Source organism: Mustelus asterias, chromosome 20, assembly GCF_964213995.1.
Source record: "Mustelus asterias chromosome 20, sMusAst1.hap1.1, whole genome shotgun sequence".
Lineage (NCBI taxonomy): Eukaryota > Metazoa > Chordata > Chondrichthyes > Carcharhiniformes > Triakidae > Mustelus > Mustelus asterias.
Window position 1 is genome coordinate 77,560,111 of NC_135820.1, and position 25,344 is coordinate 77,585,454.

At 45.4% G+C, this 25,344-nt stretch overlaps 1 protein-coding gene across 2 annotated transcripts in view; it reads left to right on the forward strand.

The window, feature by feature from the left end:
- Nucleotides 1-25,344, forward strand: part of asip1 (agouti signaling protein 1) — an 82,257-nt gene that overhangs the window by 20,221 nt on the left and 36,692 nt on the right. For both annotated transcript variants that reach the window (XR_013500317.1, XM_078236896.1), the window contains exon 2: nucleotides 2,282-2,389. Coding sequence is in view for 1 of the 2 variants with exons in the window: in XM_078236896.1 (XP_078093022.1) it covers nucleotides 2,370-2,389 (20 nt within the window). In the remaining variant the exon portion in view is untranslated. The remainder of the gene's footprint in view (nucleotides 1-2,281; nucleotides 2,390-25,344) is intronic.

Genomic DNA, 25,344 nt, shown 5'->3' on the forward strand with positions numbered 1-25,344 from the left:
GTGAACTGCCAACCAGAAGCACGAGCCCTTAATGATTCTCCACAAGAACTCAGGTTAGTTTTTGAGCTTCTACTGCTGAACTGGCTGAGATCTGACCTGTGACTGAATTGCATAGTGGACAGTGCATATACCAACTTTTCTCCACCTGTCTCGTGTATGGTTAGAATGTTAATTGGGCACAAAACTATAGCAATACCCAATAGAAAAGCTGCCAGTCGGTTATGACTGTTAGTTATGAGTTTCAATGATAAGCTATTCTGTCATAAATTGAGGAAGATTGTAAGTTTACCATGTGGATTACTGGCTGTGCAAGTCACAAGTCACAACCTGGTGTTGTTAAAACTTTTACCAAGTTACAAGAAACAAGGCTGTGAGGTTGTCGACAGTAGCTGTGAACTGAGTGATGGTATAGTGATAATGTATTCATCATGTAGGCCCAGGCTAACACTCTGGGGACATGGGTTCAAATCCTATTTTGACAGCTGATGGAATTTGAATTCAATTAATTTTTTTAAATACTTTTCCAATTCAATCAAATCAAGTCCAGTTCAGAGTCTCAACAAGTTGAGACATTTCCGATCCAAGCTGACAAGACAGGGTCTCCACTCCTGTCTTGGGCCTGAGCTACATGAGCCAAGCTGATTGGAGTAGGCGCAGACTCACCTCCTCCAAGGCTTGATTTCATTTGCATCTTAGCCAAAAGGCCAAGATGCTGCTTTTAAAAATTGCTTCAAATGAAGCTTAAATGTAACCTAATGACCTCAACCAAGTGCAGCCTGTCCGTACTACACTTGATCTTAGCCAAAAGGTCGAGAAAACTTAGTCTTAGTTTTCAGATGCACATGCTTTCTCTATGCTCTCAAGTTACCAGCAGTGTGGGGCTGTTAAGTATAACTGGGGCCTCAGGTATATACTTGTGAAGTTGCAAGTACTGCCCTGATATGATGGCCTGGATCTTCGATGGAGCAGCAATCTTCGTCAGATTGCTAGTCCACTTGAACCTTTCCATACCTCGATGCTGCTCTGCATTTTTTGCCAGTTTTCCAAGCCCAGCTTCTCCAGAAATGCAGAGCATATTGTCAATTGAAGATCTCCATGACAGCACTGCAGCGTCAGGAAGATAAGACATGCCCTCTTTTCACAGCACTAACTGCTGCATGGTCAGTTTAAATATCCAGTGTGACTGATAATGAATGGGTGAGTGGATGAATGAACAAATAGGTATGGTAACAGGTAACAGGTGGATAGGAGGGAGGGGTGGTTCAGGGGCCAGTCAGGTTGGTGGCAGTAACTGTGTAGTGGGGGAGTCAGCTCTGATTGGGAAGCTGGTTGGGTGGTGGGGGGGGTCAGCATCGTTGGGAGGGATAGCAGGAACAGAGGATAGTCAGGACTGGGGGCTGTAGTTGAAGTTTAAAGATTGTTCAATTGTTAAGAGTTAAACTGCTTCATTTTGTTAAGAGTTATGCTTAAATTGTGTTGAGAATAAAGCTTCTTTTGATTTAAAAAAATGATCCTTAATTTGGCAGTGGAATTACTCCTGGAGCAAAACATCCTTTCCTCACATTTATGCCAAAATAGAAAAATTGTTGGGGTCTAGTCTGGCTTCAGAATATACCTTCTGGTTCTGGTCCGGGACACTAATTATATAAAGTATAATTAGTATAAAAATGTTGGTTCAGCCACAGCTAGAATATTGTATGCAGTTCTGGAATCCACATTACAGAAGGGATGTGATAGCATTAGAAAGGGTGCAAGGGAGATTTACCAGAATGTTGTCTTGGCTAGAGATCTTTAATTATGAAGAGAAATTGGATAGACTGGTGGTGTTTTCTTTGGAACAGAGGAGATTGAGGGGAGAACATGATTGAGATATATAAGATTATGAGGGGCATAGAAAGAGTAGACAGGAAGAAACTTTCCCCTTGGCGAAGGAATCATTACTAGGGAGCATAGATTTAAGGTAAGGGGCAAGTGGTTTAGAGGGGATGTGAGGAAATACTTTCTGATCCAAAGGGTAGTGGGAATCAGGAACTCACTGCCTGAAAGGGTGATGGAGGCAGGGGCTCTCATAACATTTAAGAAGTATTTAGATATGCACTTGCAAGCCAAGGCATACAAGGCATACAAGGCCATGGGCCAAGTGCTGGAAGATGGGATTAGAACAGTTGGGTGGTGTTGTGGGGAAATTTCAAGGTGGCCAATTGTATCTTAACTTAGACAATTCAAAACTCACAAGGCAAAACTTTCTGTGCAAAGATATAACAAAATTTGTTTAACATAGAACAAAACAAACGTACAGCTGACTGAAGACTTCCAAAAGGATTAAATACCTCTAAGGATAGAGCGACAGAACCACTCTGTAAGATCTGATGTACAGAGTCAAATACAGGTCAATTATACTTTTTTCGAATCAATAATTCCACCTTTCATTAGCTTAAAATCAATTTCATTTAACAGTCATACATCAATATAAATCTCTGTCAAGTACCTCAGCCAACTATATGATACTTAATAGCATGGTGATATCTCATTCGCCCAGTGGATGTGGCCACACTTCTTGGCTCTAACCACATCTCTGTTTCATAGAAAATCATAGAAACCCTACAGTGCAGAAGGAGGCCATTCGGCCCATCGAGTCTGCACCGACCACAATCCCACCAGGCCCCACCCGCTAATCCCTTTTTTTTACCCGCTAATCCCTCTAACCTACGCATCCCAGGACTCTAAGGGGCAATTTTTAACCTGGCCAATCAACCTAACCCGCACATCTTTGGACTGTGGGAGGAAACCGGAGCACCCGGAGGAAACCCACGCAGACACAGGGAGAATGTGCAAACTCCACACAGACAGTGACCCGAGCCGGGAATCGAACCCAGGACCCTGGAGCTGTGAAGCAGCAGTGCTAACCACTGTGCTACCGTGCCAGTAACAGCAGACTCTATCGCAAGGTCAAAATGGACTTCCCCACCGGCTCACTGCCAAGTTGAATAGACATGTGTTCCTATGTCCAGGGGCATATCTATCCTTGTGCCTGGGCAGTGAATGCATCTATTCATAAATGTTGCAGAATACATACCCTCATAGGAAATCCCGATAAGGCTGCTGCTGACTAACTAGTTCCCAGACCTTTGGCTAAAACTAATGACATTTACCACCATGCCTCTTGGTAACTTTGCTTGACCAAAGTGAACAGTACATTAAAATACATTTAAAATATCAGTATATATGTTTTAAAATCATAACTACTTGTTTTGATTGTCTTACTGCATTCACATATATGTAAAATTGTTTGTGTTAGCTAGTCTAAGAATCATATAACTCCTTACTGATTTCTTGTCCTCTGAAAGACTACATTCTGCCTATAAATCTTATTAGCTGGTTAGGAATTCCCTTCCACAGGTGGTTTATCTTTGGCCGATGCAGATGTGATGGACCAAATGGTCTTTTTCTGTGCTGTATACCTCTATGACTCTGTGAATGTCTCATTGTGGGGGAGGGAGTATGCTCAAATTTCAAGCAAACTCTACCTGTGTGTATTTATCATTTATCTGTGGGGTCTTAAACATGGTGAAAAGTTTCTGTCTTTTTCAAATATCCAGTTAGCCACAAGGTAAAATCGCACATGCAATATAATAGTAGCATTAATAAACTATCAACTGGAGTAACCCTGATGGAAAACAAATATGCAACTCTCATAGGAAGAAAGGAGTAGAAGACTAGGCTCTGTCCTTAAAGCACTTTGGACCTAACAAAGAGATCAGAAAAGGACACGGAAGCTTTGGAGAGAGTGCAAAGAAGATTCACCAGGATGTTGCCTGATCTCCAGAGTACTGGCTACGAAGAAAGGTTGAATAAACTAGGATTGTTTTCACTGGAAAGACGGAAGCTGAGAGGAGACCTGATAGAGATCTACAAAATTATGAGAGGCATAGACAGAGTGGATAGTCAGAGGCTTTTTCCAAGGGTGGAAGTGTCAATCACAAGAGGGCACAGGTTCAAGGTCAGAGGGGGAAAGTTTAAGAGAGATGTGTGGGGGATGTTTATCATGCAGAGAGTGGTGGGTGCCTGGAACGCACTGCCAGAGGAGGTAGTGTAAGTAGGCACTTTAGCAACAGTTAAGAGGCGTCTGGATGTGTACATGAATAGGGAGGGAATAGAGGGCAGAAGGTTTTTTCTTTAGTTTAGTTAGGGCATCATGATCGGCATAGGCTTGATGGGCTGAAGGGCCTGTTCCTGGACTGTACTTTTCTTTATTCTTTGTTCTTTTTCCTAAATGATCAAAATAAGGAATTGTGGAGGAGCAGAGAGATTGAGGAGTTCATGTATAGAAATCACCAAAGGTTAGTGGACAGGTACAAAAAATAATTTAAAAGGTTAATGCAATGTTGGCCTTCCTCTCAATAGGGCTGGAATAAAATGAGATAGAAATTATGGATCAGTAATTTATAACTTTTGTTACTGCATCTAGGACACTGCATTCAGTCTGGGCACCACACTTTAAGAAGGATATATTGGCCATGGAGAGCATTCGGCAGAATTATCAGAATGATACCAGGAATAAAAGCATTAATTATAGGCAAAAGCAAAATACTGCAGATGCTGGAATTTGAAACAAAAACAGAAAATGCTGGAAAATCTCAGCAGGCCTGATGGCATCTGTGGGGAGGAATAGAGCCAACATTTCATCAGACCCTTCGTCAGAACTGAGAGCAAAGAAAATCAGCAGTGATTTATACTATAGGAGCCGGGGTGGGGGGGGGCGGGGGTGGTTTGAATTGGACAAAGGGAATGTAAATAAGATACAGAAGGCTGAGAAGGTGCTAACTGTGTCCATTAAGTGATCAGAATGTGAGATTGGCAGAACACAGGTACAGATTCTTAAAGGACTGCTTGACGAACGTGGCAGTTGCACTGAAGTAGGGGGGTGGGGGGTATAGTGGAAAGAAAGAGAGCTGGAATGGAGAAGTGGAAAAATAGAAGTGAGAAAGAAGGATGATAAAATGGATGAATGAGATGAAATGAAATGAAATAAAATAAATGGAAATTGGTTAAGGTGGAGGGGAGAGTTCATGCTCTGAAGTTGTTGAACTCAATGTTCAGTCCGGAAGGCTGTAAAGTGTCCAATCGGAAGATGAGATGCTGTTCCTCCAGATTGCATTGGGGTTCACTGGAACATTGCAAAAGGCCAAGGACGGACATGTGTCCAGGAGAGCAGGGTGGTGTGTTGAAATGGCCAGCGACAGGAAGGTCTGGGTCCTGCTTGCGGACAGACTGAAGGTGTTGAGCAAAGCGGTCACCCGGTCTGCATTTGGTCTCTCCGATGTAGAATAGATTCCTTTGGGAGCAGCGAATGCAATAGACCAGATTGAAGGAGGTGCACATGAAGCGCTGCTTCACCTGAAAGGGGTGTATAAGATCTGGGACGGTGAGCAGGGAGGAGGTAAAGGGGCAGGTATTGCACCTTCTATGAATCATCTCGTTCATCCATTTTATCATACTTCTTTCTCACTTCTATTTTTCCACTTCTTCATTCCAGCTCTCTTTCTAAAATGTTTGCCACTAATATGTCTTCGGGATAATATTAAATTGGGACTCATTCAACTTGGTCCAGAATTTAATGCTTTACAAAAACCAGGCCTCAGAAATTATAGCATACAAAGTCCTCTTCAACCGTGATGCCATTGGTAAACTAGGAGATGAGATGATTCAGTACCACTAACAGTTTGTGCTTTGAGAAGAGTACCAAAAGCCATGAAGCAGAAAGCAGTCAATGAGCTGCATCGGATGACAACACTCGGTGTCATAACTCCTATAGATGAGGCCACAGAATGAGTTTCAGCAATGGTGGCCGCAGTAAAGAAAGATGGCAAGGTCAGGATATGCATTGACTCAGTTCACTTGAACAAGGTGCTTGCTGCTCAGATCTCATCACCCTATGAAGACAAAAAAATGATAGCAGACATCCCAAATGCTCAGGTGTTCAACATCCACGATGCAAAATGTGGGTTCTGCCATTAGATCAAGAACTTTTGAAACTAACTGCATTCATGCTGCCAGTAGCTGATATTAGTTTCTTCATTTGCTCTATGGGATCTCCACTGGCAGTGAGGTTTCCCAGCAGTGCATGGGGCAACTGTTTACGGACAACCTTGCGAGATCTTTGTTGATGGCATCCTGGGATTGGGGTCAGACTAAGCAAGAAAATGATGCACATCTTTGCCTTGACCTTGATGGAAGCTTAACCCTACAAAATGCAAATTGAGGATCAACTAGGTTCCTTACATGATCATCTACTCACAGCCAATGTGGTAAAGCCCGATCCAGACAGGACAATAGCTATACGACAGATGGCGATAGAGTACTTACTTGGTATGACAAATTATCTTTCTAAGTTCATTCCATGTTATAGTGAGGTCGCAGGACCTCTTCGAGAAATTCTCCAGCAGAACATCCATAGGAAGAAAAGGGTTGGCATAAATGAGTATCTTTCTGATTGGCAGACAGTGACTTAGTGGGGTCTGCAGGGCTCTTCACTAGGAGCCCAACTGTTCACATTATATATTAATGATTTGGAAGAGGGAACTAAATGTATTATCTACAAATTTGTAGATGATACAAAGTTGGGTGGGAGGGTCAGCTGTGAGAAGGATGCAGAGTTGCTTCAGCGTGATTTGGACAGGCTGAGTGAGTGGGCATATGCATGGCAGATGCAGTATAATGTGAATAAATGTGAGGTTATCCACTTTGGTAGCAAAAATAGGAAGGCAGATTATTATTCGTATGGGTGTAAATTGAAAGAGATGAATACTCAATGAGACCTTGGAGTCCTCATGCATCAGTCGCTGAAGGTAAGCGCGCAGGTAGCAAGCAGTAAAGAAGATAAATGGTTTATTGGCTTTCATAGTGAAAGGATTTGAGTATAATAGGGATGTTTTACTGCAATTGTACAGGGCATTGGTGAGGCCACACCTGGAATATCGTGTGCAGTTTCGATGTCCTTATCTGAGGAAGGATGTTTCTACTATAGAGGGAGAGGAGCAAAGTTTTAACAGGCTGTCTCTTGGGATGGCAGGTCTGTCATATGAGGGGAGACTAAGTCAATTAGGATTATATTAATTGGAGTTTAGAAGAGTGGGAGGGAATTTATAAATAGAAACTTACAAAATTCTAACAGATTAGACAGGATAGATTCAGAAAGAATGTTCCCGATGATGGGGGAGTCCAGAACTAGGGGTCATAGTTTGAAGTTAAGGGGTAAACCTTTTAGAACTGAGGTGAGGAGAAATTTCTTCACCCAGAGAGTGGTGAGTGTGTGGAATTTACTACCACAAAATGTAGTTGAGGTCAAAACATTGTGTGATTTCAAGAAAAAAATAGATATAATTCTTGGGGCGAAAGGGGTCAAGGAGTATGGGAGGAAGGGGGGATCAAGATATTGATTTTGATAAAGGCAAAATACAGCAGATACTGGAATATGAGACAAAAACAGAAAATGCTGGAGAAACTAAGCAGGTCTTACAGCATCTGTGGAGAAAGAATAGAGCCAACATTTCGAGTCTGGGTGATCCTATTCTCTCCCCACAGATGCTGTCAGACCTGTGAGTTTCTCCAGCATTTTCGGTTTTTGTATTGCTTTTGATGATCAACCATGATCAAAATGAATGGTGGAGCAGGATCGAATGGCCAAAAGACCTCCTCCTGCTTCTATTTTCTATGTTTCTATAAAGCTATGCTACTCTCCCTCCAAGGTTAAAATATTCTTCCTTAGTTATGGTGCTCAGAATTGCTCATTGTATGACCAATCTGCTCTAACTAGGTCTCTTGTATAGCTGAATTATGTCTACGCCCCGTATTCTCTTCCTCTAAAAATAAAGCCTAGCATTCCATTAGGATTTTAGATTATTCCTATCCATTGCATATTAATGATCTATGTAGATCTCTAAGATCCATTGGACCATTCAGCAAGTATTCTGTTCTATCCTTTTTAGGTCCAAAATGAATGATCTCACATTTGCTACATTGAAATCTATTTGCCACAGTTTTGCCGATTGACTTTATGTTGAAATATTTTTTCATAATTTTCAACTTCCACTTACGCTGCTATAAGCCTGCTTATCTTTTTGTCATCAGTAAATTTGGGTCCTATTCTATTCCATCATCAAAGATTTTTAAAATAAATTTGGTGAATAGTTGAGGTCCCCAGACAGATCGACAACAGTAGTCAAATCCTGCACATTATCCCTACTCTTTGTCTCCTGCTGCTCAGACAATTTTCTAACTAAGTCAATAATTTGCCTTCAGTTCCATGAACTTCAACCTCAGCTAATAGTGTTCTTTATCAAATGTCTCTGGAGGTCTATAAAAAATATCTGTACACATTTCTCAATCAAGTACTTTAGTTGCCCCTTTTTGAGTAGGAAAAATGTGACAATAAAAAGGTGGAGGGAACCTGGATATAATTATAGATCCTTCATTGAGGGCGTCAGGTCAAGGTTGAGCTCCCATGAACAATGTTAATCAAATAGGTCAGTATGTAGGTTACAGCGTTGGCTTTTAGACAAAACAAGCCCTTCTACTGAATGATGACATATTTAAAATATTGTGTGCATTTTTATGCATCCAACCTTCAAAGGCATCTTGATTGTTTAGAGAGGGTTCAGAAAAAAAATAACTCGGATGCTTTTAGAATTTGAGTTTCCTGTTCTAAATTAGATTCTACCCTCACCATTGAGAGATCGCCGCAGGGGATGCGGTGGGCCAACCAAAGTCCATTGACTTTCCGTGGGACCAGAAGATGCCATCAGAATCAAAAAGGAAAATGTTAATGATTGTGATGTTGCTCCTATGTCAGAAGAGAAGAATTTCTTTCCTCATAATACTAGATATGTGGTACAATTTCTGGGCAAAGCAATTCAGCATAAACATGGATTAAATTGATGCAATTAAAAATTATAGGGATACAACATGTAAGAACACTCAGCTCTTTTGGTTCTTTGATAAAACATTCCAAAACCAATCCCAATATCCTTCTCTCTCTCCATAGTCCTAAAACTTCCACTACTTCAAGTATTTATCCAACTTCCTCTCAAAATCACAATAACCTCTGATTCCTTTAGCATGAGTAACACAGCACTGGCTTAAGTTGAGAAGGGGCAGTCCCTCTCTACACACAACTACACAGCTGGTCATATTCCCTATCTTTCCAAGAAGACATTATACTGAAACAGGAATGGGTAGAGAAAGAGAGGGCTTGAAGAGAGTTGTCTCACCTGAGGGCTTGAAGGAGGCTGAGTGCCTGCAGAAGAATATGAGTTTGGGCTATCTGAATGCCTGCAGAGGTAATATGGTGAAGATGACCTGGTGAGCAACCTAAGAGGATTAGGGTTAATGTGTTTGACTGCCTGACTTTGTTTGGCACGAGATCCATGAAATACAGACTGAAACTGTTTGAGAATGTGTCCCTGATAGGGCCTCAATGTTCTAAACACGGGTAAGAGACCAACTTTCTGTTTTGGGTTTGATTGCACTGGTAAATAGCATAGCCATCCAGTTAAAGATATAGGGAAAATAATTAATGTAAAGATAGTGTTCAACAAAGAGCTAGATTTTTTTTTGTTTTTTGTCTGATTTTGAAGTGGCTTACTTACGTAAGCCACTTTGCAACAATAAATATACAGTCACAGTGCTGTTTCCTGAACACACATGTAAAAGTAGGCTTAAATTCCGCACCTACAAAGATCCCAGTTCTACATGTGTTAAAAACATGCATCTGTGTAAAGGAAGTTCCCAAAACTTCACATGCTTAGTGACAATTTTAGTTTGACGACTTCTTATCATTGCTTCTCAAATTAATAAAATTGATCCTTTGAATCCTTCATCAATTTCAAAACATTCATTAAAGTTCTATTAATTTTTTCTGTTCCAATAGAAAAAGTATCAGTATGTTAGGTCTTCCCATGAAACTGGGGATCGGAGGCCATTGAAGCCCCCAGGGGTCAGGAGCATTGCTGGGCAGTGTCCATCGGCATTGCCAGCCTAACAATGCTCAGTGGACATGCTGGCAATGCAAACCAGGCATCCTGACAGCACCCATCAGGCACAATAACAGGACCTGAATGGGGGTGGGGCCTGAGTGGGGGTGGGGCATGAAGAGGGGTGGGGCATGAGGGGGGTGCAGTTGACACAGACATGAATCTGTCATGTGAGTCTCGCTGGGTCAGATAAGTATAGCCGCCAAGAGAGGCCAGACAGTGGCTTGGCAATGCCCCCTAGCACTGCCCTTGGCACAGGTTTGTATCATGCCAACTCAGATTGTGGCGGGGAGGAAAGGGCTGGTGATTGAAAGGGGTGATTAGAGGTTGATGATTGGGGTGGAGTCGATGATTGGGGAGGAGGAGAGGGGCAATGATGGGGGGAGAGTATAAAGAAGTGCCAACTCTAATCGGGTGGGGAGGGGTGTCCCTGAGACCTCCGTACTGGGCTGGGCTCGGGGGAGGGGGGGGGGGGGGGGCGGCAGGGGGATGGAGGGTGGGTGGGTGCTTTACTCATGTTATGAATTTCTCACTGGAAACAACACTCTGCCACTTTTTGGTAAGACTTGGCTCAATGTTTCAAGTCCAAAATGACACTTGTTTAGAGCCAGTAAACACAACCCCAAATTCCAACTCAACAACAGTCCCAGTTCTTATCTTTGTTTTGTCAACAGCAATCATATTGTCCTCTTGGCCACAATGCAAAAGTAAAAGCCACAAGAAAATAAACATTCCAAACCAAATTCTCAATCAAATCAAGCTGGAGATTGAGCTTGGCATTAGGGTGCTCGCTGAGAAGGGCCACTTTGGTAGGATTTTGAGGCCATTGATAATTTTCTTTTGGCATTTTTTCTGTTGCCTTCGCTGTTTGGGGGTCGGGTTGATGCAGGTGGCAGATTAGATAAGGTGGTGATCAGTAACATCAAGAACCAATATCTCCAGCATCATTGAGCTGGATGGGAATGTCACTTGCATGCCTGACGTCAGACTCCTGAAACAATTGTCTCAGCCATGGAAGGACATTTCCAGGAGGATAGTGGAAATGCTTTAGAAATGATTTCAAAGTCTCTCTGAAGAGATCAAACTTCCCTGTTGACACATGAGAGTCCCTGACTTGTGACTAACCCAAATGGAGATGTATTTGGGAAGGTGCAGATCACATTGAGAGACTCCGTCAGGAGTACTCATAGGTGAAGTTAAGGCATCAAAAAGGCCATACAATCCTTCTAACATCTCGGTTGGAATTCTCCAGCCGCTCACACCCCGCCACTTCTGCCAGCGAGAACAGAGAATTTGGTGCTCAGCCAAATCTCTGTTCACTGCAGCGGGACCGGATGATCCTAAAAGGTCAAAGTAAAGTTTATTTATTAGTCACAAGTAAGGCTTACATTGACACTGAAATTAAGTTACTGTGAAATTCCCCTAGTCGCCACACTCTGGTGCCTGTTTGGGTCAATGCACCTAACCAGCACGTCTTTAAGATTGTGGTAGGAAACCGGAGCACCCGGAAGAAACCCACATAGACACGGGGAGAATGTGCAAACTCCACACAGACAGTGACCGGGAATCGCACCCAGGTCCCTGGCGCTGTGAGGCAGCAGTGCTAACCACGGTGCCACCATGCCGTCCCCAGCTGCTGGTGAGGTTGGAGAACACAGTAAGAAGTTTAACAACACCAGGTTAAAGTCCAACAGGTTTATTTGGTAGCAAAAGCCACACAAGCTTTCGGAGCCTTAAGCCCCTTCCTCAGGTGAGGGGCTTAAGGCTCCGAAAGCTTGTGTGGCTTTTGATACCAAATAAATCTGTTGGACTTTAACCTGGTGTTGTTAAACTTCTTACGAGGTTGGAGAATCCAGCCTCTCATCTGTCTGGTCCTTCATGCTCTATCTGCATTTGGAAGAGTCTGTATGTGCATTTGACTTATCAACCATCTCAGAATCCATCAAACTAGAGTCATCTGCAATCCATGGGATTATCTAAAAAGGAGAAGGGAGGGCTCTTGGAAGTCAGTGGGAAGCATTTAAATAAGTGTAAAGTAAATTAAGAGCAGCTTTTGAGAAAAAATTCTTTACTCAAAGGGTAACTAACGCTTGTAATAATTTATGATCCAAGTTAGATAGAAAGATGCTGGGCGGGATTTTCCAGCTGCGTTCGCACCGAAAGCGGAAAATTCTGTCCGAGTTTGATGGACCTTTCCATTGTCTGCCCCTCGTCTGCTCCAATTCCCATTGCGGGCGGGCAGTAAAATTCCGGCCGTTGAATTTGACTATTTCCGTGAGTTGGAATACTCAAGCGATGATTTTTGATTAACATTCTCTTGTTTGTAGCAGTTTCTTGTACTTCTTAAGAACTCTAAAACAAGTGGTAGAATCCATTAATGGGTCGACTATCTCTGTTTTGTAGAAACAGTGCTATATTGGGATGCATGGCCTTTCTTTATTCTTCGTTTTCTTACAGTCTCAACCGGATAATAATAAAGGGGACCCAAAATTAAGGAGCAAAATGTGATGACAGCTCCTGATGTTATCCTTTTAAACCTGACCAATGGAATCATTACAGTGAAATTGAAACAGATTTCAGGACACTAATTTTTGAAATAAATGAAGTGCATGTTACAGAAAACTGAATCCACCATTGTTTTATGTTATGTGCTCCCCTTCTACTACTGCTACAAATCAAGTGGTGAGACTTTCTTCCTGTTTTTATCTACTGAGTGGCTGGTACTAATAATGAACACCATCCAGTGCCTGAGGCAGGAATTAAATCCGAGGCAGCTCAAATTAAGTATTAGTTTGGTTTACAGAAACTGGTATTAACATAGCATTGAGAAAATGCTTTCAAACATGCTTTCACCAGGCTAAGAACATCTGGTGCCTGCAGTCAGAGTCTCGGAATACTGAATTTTTAAAAAAAGATTTCATAAGCTTGGCTTTTACAGATGCCAGTCTTAAATCAATTTGATTCACTCCATGAGATATCAAGAAACAGCTAAGGCACTGGATACTGCAAAGACTATGCAACCTGACAATATTCGACAATAGTACCGAGGACTTGGGCTCCAGAACTTGTCATGCCCCCAGCAAAGCTGTTCTACAACAGCTACAATACTGGTATCTACCGAACAATTTGGAAAATTGCTCAAGTATGTCCTGTACATAAGAAACAGGACAAATCCAACATGGTCAATTACCACCGCATCAGTCTGCTCTTGATCATCAGTAAGATGATGGAAGGGGTCATCGACAGCGCTTTCAGCAGCACTTGCTTCTCAATAACCTGTTGGGTTGTGCCAGGGTCACTCAGTTCCTGACCTCATTACAGCCTTGGTTCAAACAGAGACAAAAGTACTGAATTCCAGAGGTGAGGTGAGAGTGACTGGCCTTGATATCAAGGCAACATTTGACTAAGTGCGGCATCAAGGAGCCCTAGCAAAACTGGAGTGAACTGGGAATCAGGGGAAAACTCTTTGTTGGTTAGAGCCATACCTGGCGGAATGGAAATGACTGTGGTGTTTGACAGTCAATCATCTCAGTTCCAAGACATCACAACAGGCGTTCCTCAGGGCCAACCATCTTCAGCTGCTTCATGAATGACCTTCCTTCCATCATAGGATCAGAATTGGGAATGTTCAGCATCACTTGCAACCCCTCAGATATTGAAGCAGTCCATTTACAAATGCAGCATGACCTGGGCGATATCCAGGCTTGGGCTGACAAGTGTCAGGTAACACTGATGCTGCACAAGTGTCAGGCAATGACCATCTCCAACAAGAGAGAATGTAACCATTGTACCTTGACATTCAATGGTATTGTAAGAAGTCTCACAACACCAGGTTAAAGTCCAACAGGTTTATTTGGTAGCACAAGCCACTAGCTTTCGGAGCGCTGCCCCTTCATCAGGTGAGTCACTCACCTGATGAAGGGGCAGCGCTCTGAAAGCTAGTGGCTTGTGCTACCAAATAAACCTGTTGGACTTTAACCTGGTGTTGTGAGACTTCTTACTGTGTTTATCCCAGTCCAACGCCGGCATCTCCACATCATTCAATGGCATTACCATTGCTAAAGCCCCCCCGCTATCGACATCCTGGGGGCAGGGTTACCATTGACCAAAAACTGAACTGGACTCACCATGTAAATACTGTGGCTACAAGAGCAAATCAGAGGCTGGGAATCCTGTGGTGAGTAACTCATCTCCTGACTCTCCAAAGTCAGTCCACTATCTACAAGATACAAGTCAAGAGTTTTATGAATCATTGTCAATTTGCCTGGATGAGTACAGCTCCAACTCAAGAGGTTCAACACAATCCAAGACAAAGTAGCTTGCTTTGTTGGCACCCCTTCCATGAACATTCACTTCTTCTACCACCAATGAAAGTAGCAACAGTGTGTACCATCTATAAGTTACGGGGAGGTAGGTGAACAGCCCAAAGATGTGCGGGTTAGGTTGACTGGCCATGCCAAATTGACCCTAGTGTCAGGGGATTAGCAGGGGAAAAAATGTGGGGTTACGGGGAATACAGCCTGGGTGGGATTGTGGTCGGTGCAGACTTGAATGGCCAAATAGCCTCTTTCTGTACTGTAGGGAATCTATGATTATCAATAGACTAGGAATCCAGAGATCCAGGATAATACTCTGGGGATATTGATCCCACCATGGCAGATGATGAAATTCGAATTCAATAAAAATCTGGAATTAAAAGTCTAACATTGACCATGATTGTCATAAAAATCCATCTCGTTCACTCATGTCCTTTAGGAAAGGAAATCTGCCATCCTTACCCAGTCTGGCCTACATGTGACTCCAGACACACAGTGATGTGGTTGGCTCATAAAATGTCCTCAATTCAAGGGCAATTAGGGATGGGCAGTAAATGCTGGCCCAGCCAACGATGCCCACATCCCATGAATGAATAAAAAAAGACGCACTGTCGGAACTCACCAAGGCTCCTTCGGCAGCACCTTCGAAACCCACAACTGCTATCATCTAGAAGGACAAGAGCAGCAGACACATGGGAACACAACCACCTGGATGTTCCCCTACAAATCAGTCACCATCCAGACTTGGAAACATATTGCCTTTTCTTTACTATCGTTGGGTCAAAATCCTGGAACTCTCTCCCTAATAGCACTCTAGGTGCACCTACACCACATGGACTGCAGCAGTTCAAGGCAGCTCATCACCACCTTCTTGAGGGCAATTAGGGATAGGCGATAAATGTTGGTTTAGCCAGTGACACCCACATCATCTAAAAATTAATTTGTAAAAAAGTCAAAGCTCAGCAGTAACAGTTCATACCTCCAGGTCAGAAATCTGTAGGTTCAAACCATTTCAGAGACTTGAACATATAATCTAGGTTGACACTGCAGAATAGAGGCAGCACTGCATTGCCGGAGATACCACCTTTCAGTTAAGACATTAAACTAAGGCCCTGTATTCCCCCTTATTTGAATGTTTGAGATCCCAATGCACTAAACATTCACTTCCTCCATCACTAGCATAGAGTGGCAGCACTGTGTACTGTATACAAGATGCACCATGCGCTGCGGCAACTCACCAAGGTCCCTTCAAAATCAACCTCTACCACCTGGAAGGACAAGGGCAATTTATGATGGCTCCACCATCAACTTCAAATTCTTCTCCAAGCCACACAGGATCCTGACTTGGAACTATATTGCTGTTGGATCAAAATCTTGGAATTCCCTTCCTAACAGCACTGTGGGTGTACCTATACCAATCAGATCCAGTCCTCATGTATCAACATGACTGAATCATTTTCAAATCTACATTGCTATAAAGAGACAGATACACACATATTTAAGCAAGGGTAAGGTGGAGTGGAAACCTTGACCTACTGACAAAGGCTGATCCTCAGCTCCTCCTTAGCCAACTAACTCTGAGACTAATTGCAACAGAAGTGGCTCCCCCTGTTAAAACAGTGATCTCTTTCTTCTTCATCCTTCAAGGCAAAAATGACCATGTTTATCATTTGGAGTGTTTAGTAGAGTTCAAGTAGCTCGATAGGTCAATCTGCTAAGGCCAATTTGCACCCAGAGATTTTGCTATAAACAGAACAGGATACCATAGAGGATACATTTTGGAGGAGTTGCTGGCTTGGAAATTCCTCTCCTTGAGTTTTCTCTCTGCCTTCCTTTCCAAGGAAGCCACACCATTTTTTAATTTAGTTGCACCAGGTGCAGCAATCCTTGTGGAGCTTCTCCCAGGACTGGAAATGAATATCAAAACTCCCTAAGTGAAGCCTAAGTGAAGAGTGTCCTTGCAGCGCTTCCTTTGACCGCCACAAAAGCACACCCCAAACCGAAGCTCTCAATAGAAGATTCATTTTGGTAAGCAAGTGTTGGGCATTATGGCTCAAAGATCAGCCCAAGTCAGTTGTGACTGTTTCAATATGCTGTGGATAGCTGGCATGCCAACTGGGTGAGCATCTCTGTATCTGGCATTTTGTCCTGTTATCTGATCTACAAAAGCTTCCAAAGGTAGCTCAACATGAAAGCGGTTGAGCTTGGCATGATGCTGGTATGTAGTCTACGTTCTGCATCTGTAGGGGAGAGTGGGCAGGATTATTGGTTTATTGAACAATGCCATTAGAGCAAAAGGAGGTGTGTTCTCGTTAGTTCAGTGATTTCTAAAGATTGCTGTCTGTGGAGATTTCAACATCACATCCTTTGGAAGAGAAATTACTTAAGAAATCATGGATACCATCTTCTGCATTTCTGCGTTTAATTTCCCAGACAACAGACATTGCGATTGTATGAGAAAGTTTCTAAGTGCCCAGCTAGTGTGAACATGGGAGAATTTCAGATCTGTTTTTTGGGTGAGTCTTTACTCCCAATCTTATGCACTCAGTGCATGAAAAAACAGGCTAGATCATTTCCAGCCACTAGAGGTGGTGGGCAGGGCTTAAATTGCCAGCCAGCTTGCTCTAGAAGCAGAGGGAGCTATTGTGCATGTGCAGACCTCTGTTGGCTGCACATGCACAATTGCAACAGCAAAGGCCTGACAGAGAGAGAGAGATCTGTCAGGCCTCTGCTGCTGCAGCCGGCCTCAAAGAAAGAAAGCCCCTCGGCTATCGCGGGAACGCACGGCCGATCACAAGCCCCACATCGCCTGGAAATATTGCTCCTGCTTGCTCCCCACCGCCCAGACTGATCGTGCACCCCGACCTCTCCTGCAGAGGGCGCAGCGGTCTCCACTCCCTCCCCCACCGTCCACAGCTACAGAATGTGCAGTGGGCCTCCCTTCCCTCCCTGATCGGGCTGCCCTGTCCTGGCCCTGCCCCTTCAGGCCCCATCCTTTCAGGCCGCACCCCCTAGCACTGCCCAGTGAACATTATCAATGTGCCAGGCTGGCAGTGCCAAGGGGAACATCCTCTCAACATTTGAACTGTCAAGAAGTGGACATGCCAATGTTGGACTGGGGTGGACTAAACTGTAAAATCAGATGTAATCTTTTTGGCTTCAAAAGATCATCTCACTTTCTTCTGAACTTCAATGAGTATGGGCTCAACTTGCTGAAACTTGTCTCTTAAGACAAACCCCTTCATTCCAGGAATCAACCTAGTGATCCTGCTATGAATTGTCTTCAATGCAAGTATATATCACTCCTATCTGTCAATAGCACTTTCCAAACCTGTGACCTGTACCAGCAAAAAAGACATCAGCAGCAGACTCATGGGAGCCACCATGCAAGTTCCCCTACTTCACTCACCATCTTGACTAGAATGGTATCACCATTCCTTCATTGTCGCTGGGTTAAAAACCTGGAACCTCTTTCTGTAGATGTATCTGCACCATATAGACTGCAGCAACTCAACGTGGCTCAACACCACCTTCTCAAGGGGAATTTGGGATGGGTACAAATGCTGGCCTTGCTCATGTCACTCGCATACCATTCACAAATCACCCAGCAATTGAACACTGTAGCCCTTCACTTATGGGCGTAAGTGATTTTTTTTCCCTGAACTACTTTCTTTCAGCTATATGAGTGCATTTCTAAACCACAGTTCAATTATGGTGAACAGGAAATAATTTGCCCAGCAACGTTTTCAGAATTTCCATAAATTGTAGACATAATAATTAATTTATGAATCTACTGAATCATTCATTCAGCCTAATTCCACTGAACAAATGACCAAACATATTAGACATGTAAATTCAGCTACAGCTTGACAATTTGCAGTGAATATCAAAACCAGATAACTGCAGAATATTTCTGCTCCAATGAGCCACTCGGAAATAAAGCTTGGATTCAGAATATTGTACAATCAGAGTAAACAGCTTGGAATGGTTTGGTCCATTGGAACACTATGGGCTGAAGGTTTGCTACCCAGATGAGTAGCTTGAGTTGGGAAATTTCCCAATTTAAACAGTTTAAAGGGCCCCGTTAAATCCAATTCGTGCTCCCAGGAGGTGAGGGTGGAGTTAAATCCAAGCTCACCAATCTCAGAAGCAGATCCTAGACGGGCACAGGGAGCTGTTTAGAAGTCCCGCCTGGGTTGTTTGGTACTTTGCCCCAGTTGTTTTAGAAAGGACGTGTCCAACCCTCAGCCCACGGTTCACAAGCTAACCCCTGAATAACAAATTAGCCCCTGACACTGCTATATTCGGCACTTGGAATTGCTGGTTAAATTACAGGTAACTTGAATGAAAGTTCTGCTCCTCTAATTACACTAGGTGACACGGTGGCACAGTGGTTAGCACTGCTGCCTCATAGCACCAGGGAACCGGGTTCGATTCCCCAGCTTGAGTCACTGTGTGAAGTCTGCACATTCTCCCCGTGCCTGCGTGGGTTTCCTCCAGGTGCTCTAGTTCCTCCCACAGTCTGAAAGACGTGCTATTTAGGTGCAATGGCCGTGCTAAATTCTCCCTCAGTGTACCTGAACAGGCGCCAGAGTGTGGCGACTTGGGGATTTTCACAGGTAGTTCATTGCAATGTTAATGTAAGCCTACTTGTGAATAATAAATAAATAAACTACAGGCTGTTTATCTCCTTTGTTTGCAGCTGATAGGTTATCATCAGCAAATTCAGGAGAGAATTAGTCTCTGATGGGATGATCAGCGAGTAGTGTGAAGGTGTGTGGCTGCTCCTTTGTTTTCAGAATGTCCTCTCCATCGGCCTCCTGCTCAGGCTCCGGCTGAAGGAGCACAGGCCCAAGATGGCAGAATGAGCAGGGAGGTCACAAGGAAAAGCAGAGTGCAAGGGAAGCAAGCTAAGGCTATAGAGGGTAGCCAGGGAGAGGGATGGCCCACTCAAGGACAAGGGAGGGAATCTATGCGTGGAGCCAGAGGAAATGTGCGAGGTATTAAATGAGTACTTTGCATCAGTATTCACTAAAGAGAAGGACTTGATGGATGATGAGTCTGGGAAAGGATGTGTAGATAGTTTGAGTCATGTTGAGATCAAAAAGGAGGAGGTATTGGGGTTCTTGAGAAATATTAAGATAGCCAAGTCCCCAGGGCCTGATGGGATATACCCCAGAATACTGAGAGAGGCAAGGGAGAAAATTGCTGGGGCGTTGAGAGAAATCTTTGTATCCTCACTGGTTACAGGAAAGGTCCCAGACAATTGGAGAATAGCCAATGTTGTTCCTTTGTTTAAGAAGGGTAGCAAGAATAATCCAGGTAATTACAGGCCGGTGAGCTTTACTTCAGTAGTAGGGAAATTATTGGAGAGGATTCTTCGAGACAGGCTTTATTCCCACTTGGAAATGAGTGGACGTATTAGTGAGAGGCAACATGGTTTTGTGAAGGGGAGGTCGTGTCTCACAAACTTGATCGAGTTTTTCGAGGAAGTGACGAAGATGATTTATGAGGGTCGGGCAGTGGATGTTGTCTACATGGACTTCAATAAGGCCTTTGACAAGGTCCCTCATGGCAGACTGGTGCAGAAAGTGAAGTCGCATGGGATCAGAGGTGAGTTGGCAAGGTGGATACAAAACTGGCTCGGTCAAAGAAGACAGAGGGTAGCAGTGGAAGGGTGCGTTTCTGAATGGAGGGATGTGACAAGTGGTGTTCCTCAGGGATCAGCGCTGGGACCTTTGCTGTTTGTAATACATGTAAATGATTTGGAGGAAAATGTAACTGGATTGATTAGTAAGTTTGCGAACGACATAAAGGTTGGTGGATTTGTGGATAGCGATGAGGACCATCAGAGGATACAGCAGGATATAGATCAGTTGAAGACTTGGGCGGAGAGATGGCAGATGGAGTTTAATCCGGACAAATGTGAGGTAATGCATTTTGGAAGGTCTAATACAGATAGGAAATATACAGTAAATGGCAGAACCCTTAAGAGTATTGATAGGCAAAGGGATCTGAGTGTACAGATACACAAGTCACTGAAAGTGGCCATACAGGTGGAGAAGGTAGTCAAGAAGGCATACAGCATGCTTGCCTTCATCAGCCGGGGTATAGAGTTTGAAAATTGGCAAGTCATGTTGCAGCTTTATAGAACCTTAGTTAGGCCGCACTTGGGATATAGTGTTCAATTCTGGTCGCCACACTACCAGAACATAGAACATAGAAACATAGAAACCCTACAGTGCAGAAGGAGGCCATTCGGCCCATCGAGTCTGCACCGACCACAATCCCACCCAGGCCCTACCCCTACATATTTCACCCGCTAATCCCTCTAACTACACATCTCAGGGACAATTTTTAACCTGGCCAATCAACCTAACCCGCACATCTTTGGACTGTGGGAGGAAACCGGAGCACCCGGAGGAAACCCACGCAGACACGAGGAGAATGTGCAAACTCCACACAGACAGTGACCCGAGCCGGGAATCGAACCCGGGACCCTGGAGCTGTGAAGCAGCAGTGCTAACCACTGTGCTACCGTGCCGCCCTAAGGAAGGATGTGGAGGTTTTGGAGAGGGTACAGAAAAGATTTACCAGGATGTTGCCTGGTATGGAGGGCATTAGCTATGAGGAGAGGTTGGAGAAACTTGGTTTGTTCTCACTGAAGCGAAGGAGGTTGAGGGGAGACCTGATAGAAGTCTACAAGATTATGAGAGGTTGGAGAAACTTGGTTTGTTCTCACTGGAGCGACGGAGGTTAAAGGGGAGACCTGATAGAAGTCTACAAGATTATGAGAGGCATGGACAGAGTGGATAGTCAGAAGCTTTTTCCCAGGGTGGAAGAGTCAATTACTAGGGGGCATAGGTTTAAGGTGCGAGGGGCAAGGTTTAAAGGAGATGTACGAGGCAGATTTTTTACACAGAGAGTAGTGGGTGCCTGGAACCCGTTGCCGGGGGAGGTAGTGGTAGTGGATACGGTAGTGACTTTTAAGGGGCGTCTTGACAAGTACATGAATAGGATGGGAATAGAGGGATATGGTCGATGGAGACGGGAGAGGTTTGCATCGTCGATGGAGACGGGAGAGGTTCCGGAGGATTGGAGGATTGCGGATGTGGTCCCTATATTCAAGAAAGGGAACAGGGACAGCCCGGGAAATTACCGACCGGTGAGTCTAACCTCAGTGGTTGGTAAGTTGATGGAGAGGATCCTGAGAGACAGGATTTATGATCATCTAGAGAAGTTTAGTATGATCAAAAGTAGTCAGCACGGCTTTGTCAGGGGCAGGTCGTGCCTTACGAGCCTGGTTGAGTTCTTTGAAAATGTGACCAAGCACATTGACGAAGGAAGAGCGGTGGATGTGGTCTATATGGACTTCAGCAAAGCGTTCGATAAGGTCCCCCATGCAAGACTTCTTGAGAAAGTGAGAGGGCATGGGATCCAAGGGGCTGTTGCCTTGTGGATCCAGAACTGGCTTGCCTGCAGAAGGCAGAGAGTGGCTGTGGAGGGGTCTTTCTCTGCATGGAGGTCAGTGACCAGTGGAGTGCCCCAGGGATCTGTTCTGGGACCCTTGCTGTTTGTCATTTTCATAAATGACCTGGATGAGGAAGTGGAGGGATGGGTTGGTAAGTTTGCTGACGACACCAAGGTAGGTGGTGTTGTGGATAGTTTGGAGGGATGTCAGAAGTTGCAGCGAGACATAGATAGAATGCAAGACTGGGCGGAGAAGTGGCAGATGGACTTCAACCCGGATAAGTGTGTGGTGATCCATTTTGGCAGATCCAATGGGATGGAGCAGCAGTATAAAATGAAGGGTACCATTCTTAGCAGTGTAGAGGATCAGAAGGACCTTGGGGTCCGGGTCCATAGGACTCTTAAATCGGCCTCGCAGGTGGAGGATGCGGTCAAGAAGGCGTATGGCGTACTAGCCTTCATTAATCGAGGGATTGAGTTTAGGAGTCGGGAGATAATGCTGCAGCTTTATAGGACCCTGGTTAGACCCCACTTGGAGTACTGCGCGCAGTTCTGGTCACCTCATTACAGGAAAGATGTTGAAGCCATTGAAAGGGTGCAGAGGAGATTTACAAGGATGTTGCCTGGATTGGGGGGCATGCCTTATGAGGATAGGTTGAGGGAGCTTGGTCTCTTCTCCCTGGAGAGACGAAGGATGAGAGGTGACCTGATAGAGGTTTACAAGATGTTGAGGGGTCTGGATAGGGTGGACTCTCAGAGGCTATTTCCAAGGGCTGAAATGGTTGCTACGAGAGGACACAGGTTTAAGGTGCTGGGGGGTAGGTACAGGGGGGATGTCAGGGGTAAGTTTTTCACTCAGAGGGTGGTGGGTGAGTGGAATCGGCTGACGTCGGTGGTGGTGGAGGCAAACTCGTTGGGGTCTTTTAAGAGACTTCTGGATGAGTACATGGGATTTAATGGGATTGAGGGCTATAGATAGGCCTAGAGGTGGGGATGTGATCGGCGCAACTTGTGGGCCGAAGGGCCTGTTTGTGCTGTGGCTTTCTATGTTCTATGTTCTATGTTCTATGTCCCCGGAAGGGTAGGGGGTTTTAGTTAAGTCGGGCAGCATGGTCGGTGCAGGCTTGGAGGGCCGAAGGGCCTATTCCCTGTGCTGTAATTTTCTTTGTTCTTTTGTTCTTGGGAGAGGAGCGGTGGGAACAGTGGCAAGCTGGAAGCAACACATGTTCAGCAATTGGGAGGAGATCATGAAGATTCATGGAGCAGATGGAGGTCGGGAAGGTCCACTGAATGGACAGAGATCAGGAGGCTTGGGAACAGATTGAGAAGATTCCTGCAGTGGATGGAAGTCGGAAAGGTCCACCGAGTGGATAGATATCAGTGAGGCCCGGGAGTGGGTGGAAGTCGAGAGTTTGCTGGGAGGCCCAGTGTGAAATATACAGTGGGGTCTTCTGATACTGCACACCATGATATATCATGAATCCTATTGGATGCTGCAAAAGCACACTAGTCTAGAACATGTCTGGATCAACATGGCTTCTGTGTGTCTATGTGTGTGTGTGTGTTTCTGTGTGTGTGTGTGTCTCAGTCTGTGTGAGGATGTGTGTGCAAGAGAGAGGGTGTGTGTGTGTGTGTGTGTGTGTGTATGAGAGAGGATTGGCAAAATATTGCTCCTGTTCACACCGGTGGGATCTTACGGCTGTGCCGATGACACTCCCCTGCCGGCAAGGGGTGGATTCAATGGGAAACCCCATTGACAACAGAAGAACCATAAGATCCCTCCTCGGTGAGCGCATGTCGCCTCCTACCACTGAGAAACATGCTGCAAATTGGGAGAAAAATCCGGTGTGTGTGTGAGAGAAGGTGAGTGCCTGAAAGACAGGGTTTGTATGTGAGAGAGGGGAGGTGAGAGAGATGGTGCATGAGAGAGTGTGTGTGTGTGAGAGAGAGAGTATGTGTGCGTGTGTCACACAAAGAAAGTGCCCAACAGATGGTAAAATGGGAGCCTCAGGGGGATGCATGCGGCAAGTGGGGGACAGGGCCTCATCGCACAAGAGAGGCTGGAATCAGCGCACTGGGCTGGCCACTGCGCATGTGCTGATCTGCTAGTGGGGAGATGGGCACACGTGTGCTGGCCTCCCATTACCGCTTACTGATCGGCGGCCTCCTGATTGCTTCCCAGGCACCCCTTCCCGATCGCCGGCTTCCCAATGCACCCCCCCCCCCTCCCTCCATCGCGGGCCTCCCTGATCCCCCCCGATCACCGGCCTACCCGACCACCACCCCCCTTCCAGGCCAGCCCCAATCGCCAGCCCTTTTTGGTCAGCCCCGGCCTCCCCCCATGTGCAGCCCCAATCTCCCCCCATGTGCAGCCCCAATCTCCACCCATGTGCAGCCCTGACCCCCCCATGTGCAGCCCCAATCTCCCCCCATGTGCAGCCCCAATCTCCCCCCATGTGCAGCCCTGACCCCCCCATGTGCAGCCCCAATCCCCCCCCATATGTAATCCCGATCTCCCCCCCACCATATGTAGCCCTGATCCTCCTACATCTAGCCCAATCCCTCCCCGCATATGCAGCCCCGATCTCCCCCCCCCACCATGTGCAGCCCTGACCCCCCCATGTGCAGCCCTGACCCCCCCCATGAGCACCCCCAATCACCCCCTATCGTATGCAGCCCTGATCTCCCCGCAATGTGCAGCCTTGATCTCCCTCCTTCCTCACTCTTCTATGAATCCCATTGCAGAGTGTTCAGCGAGTCCTTCCCCACCACCACCATTCAGCCCAGCCCCCAATACACTCCGCACCCCCCCAGCCCCATCCCTTTGGCATGCCCGGTGGGCATTGCTAATTGCCTGGTGGGAAATGCCAGGGTGTCTTGTGGGCAGTGCCAGGCTGGCAATGCCAGGTTGGCACTGCGCAAGGAGCAGCCCCCCCACTCTTGACATCCTGGGGGGCCTCAATGGCCTCTGTCCCCATCAGCAGGATAATCATGCCTGGTCCCCGTTGATGGGGACCAGCTTTAATCCCCGCTGGTGGGAACCTCTCCCAGTGGGGGCTGACACTAGCGAGCCTGGAGTACAGTGTCTCAGGCTCGCTGATGACATAGGAACGTGAATTTTCAAATTGTAATTAGCTTCACACTGATTTCCAGCGCAAGGCTGATTACATTGGAAAAAAGGGCCAGAGAGTCCCACTACAGGCCTACTGCTGATGTCTCCTGGCCCGCTGCGCTACTCAAGCAGCACAGCGGGCTGGGAGAATCGCCCCTGATATGTGTGTGAGAGAGAGAGGGTGTATGTGAGAGAGAGTTTGCGTGAGAGCGAGGGTGTGTGTGTGTGTGTATGAGAGAGAGAGGGTGTATGTGTTTATAAGAGAGGGAATGTGGGTGAGTGAAAGCGTGTGTGAGCAAGAGAGAGAGAGAAAGAGAATGGTTGTGTGAGAGAGTGTGTGTATATGTGAGTGAAATTATGTGTGCGTGAGAAAGCCCTAATCCCTCACATCCCATCATTCCCTCATGCATGTCCA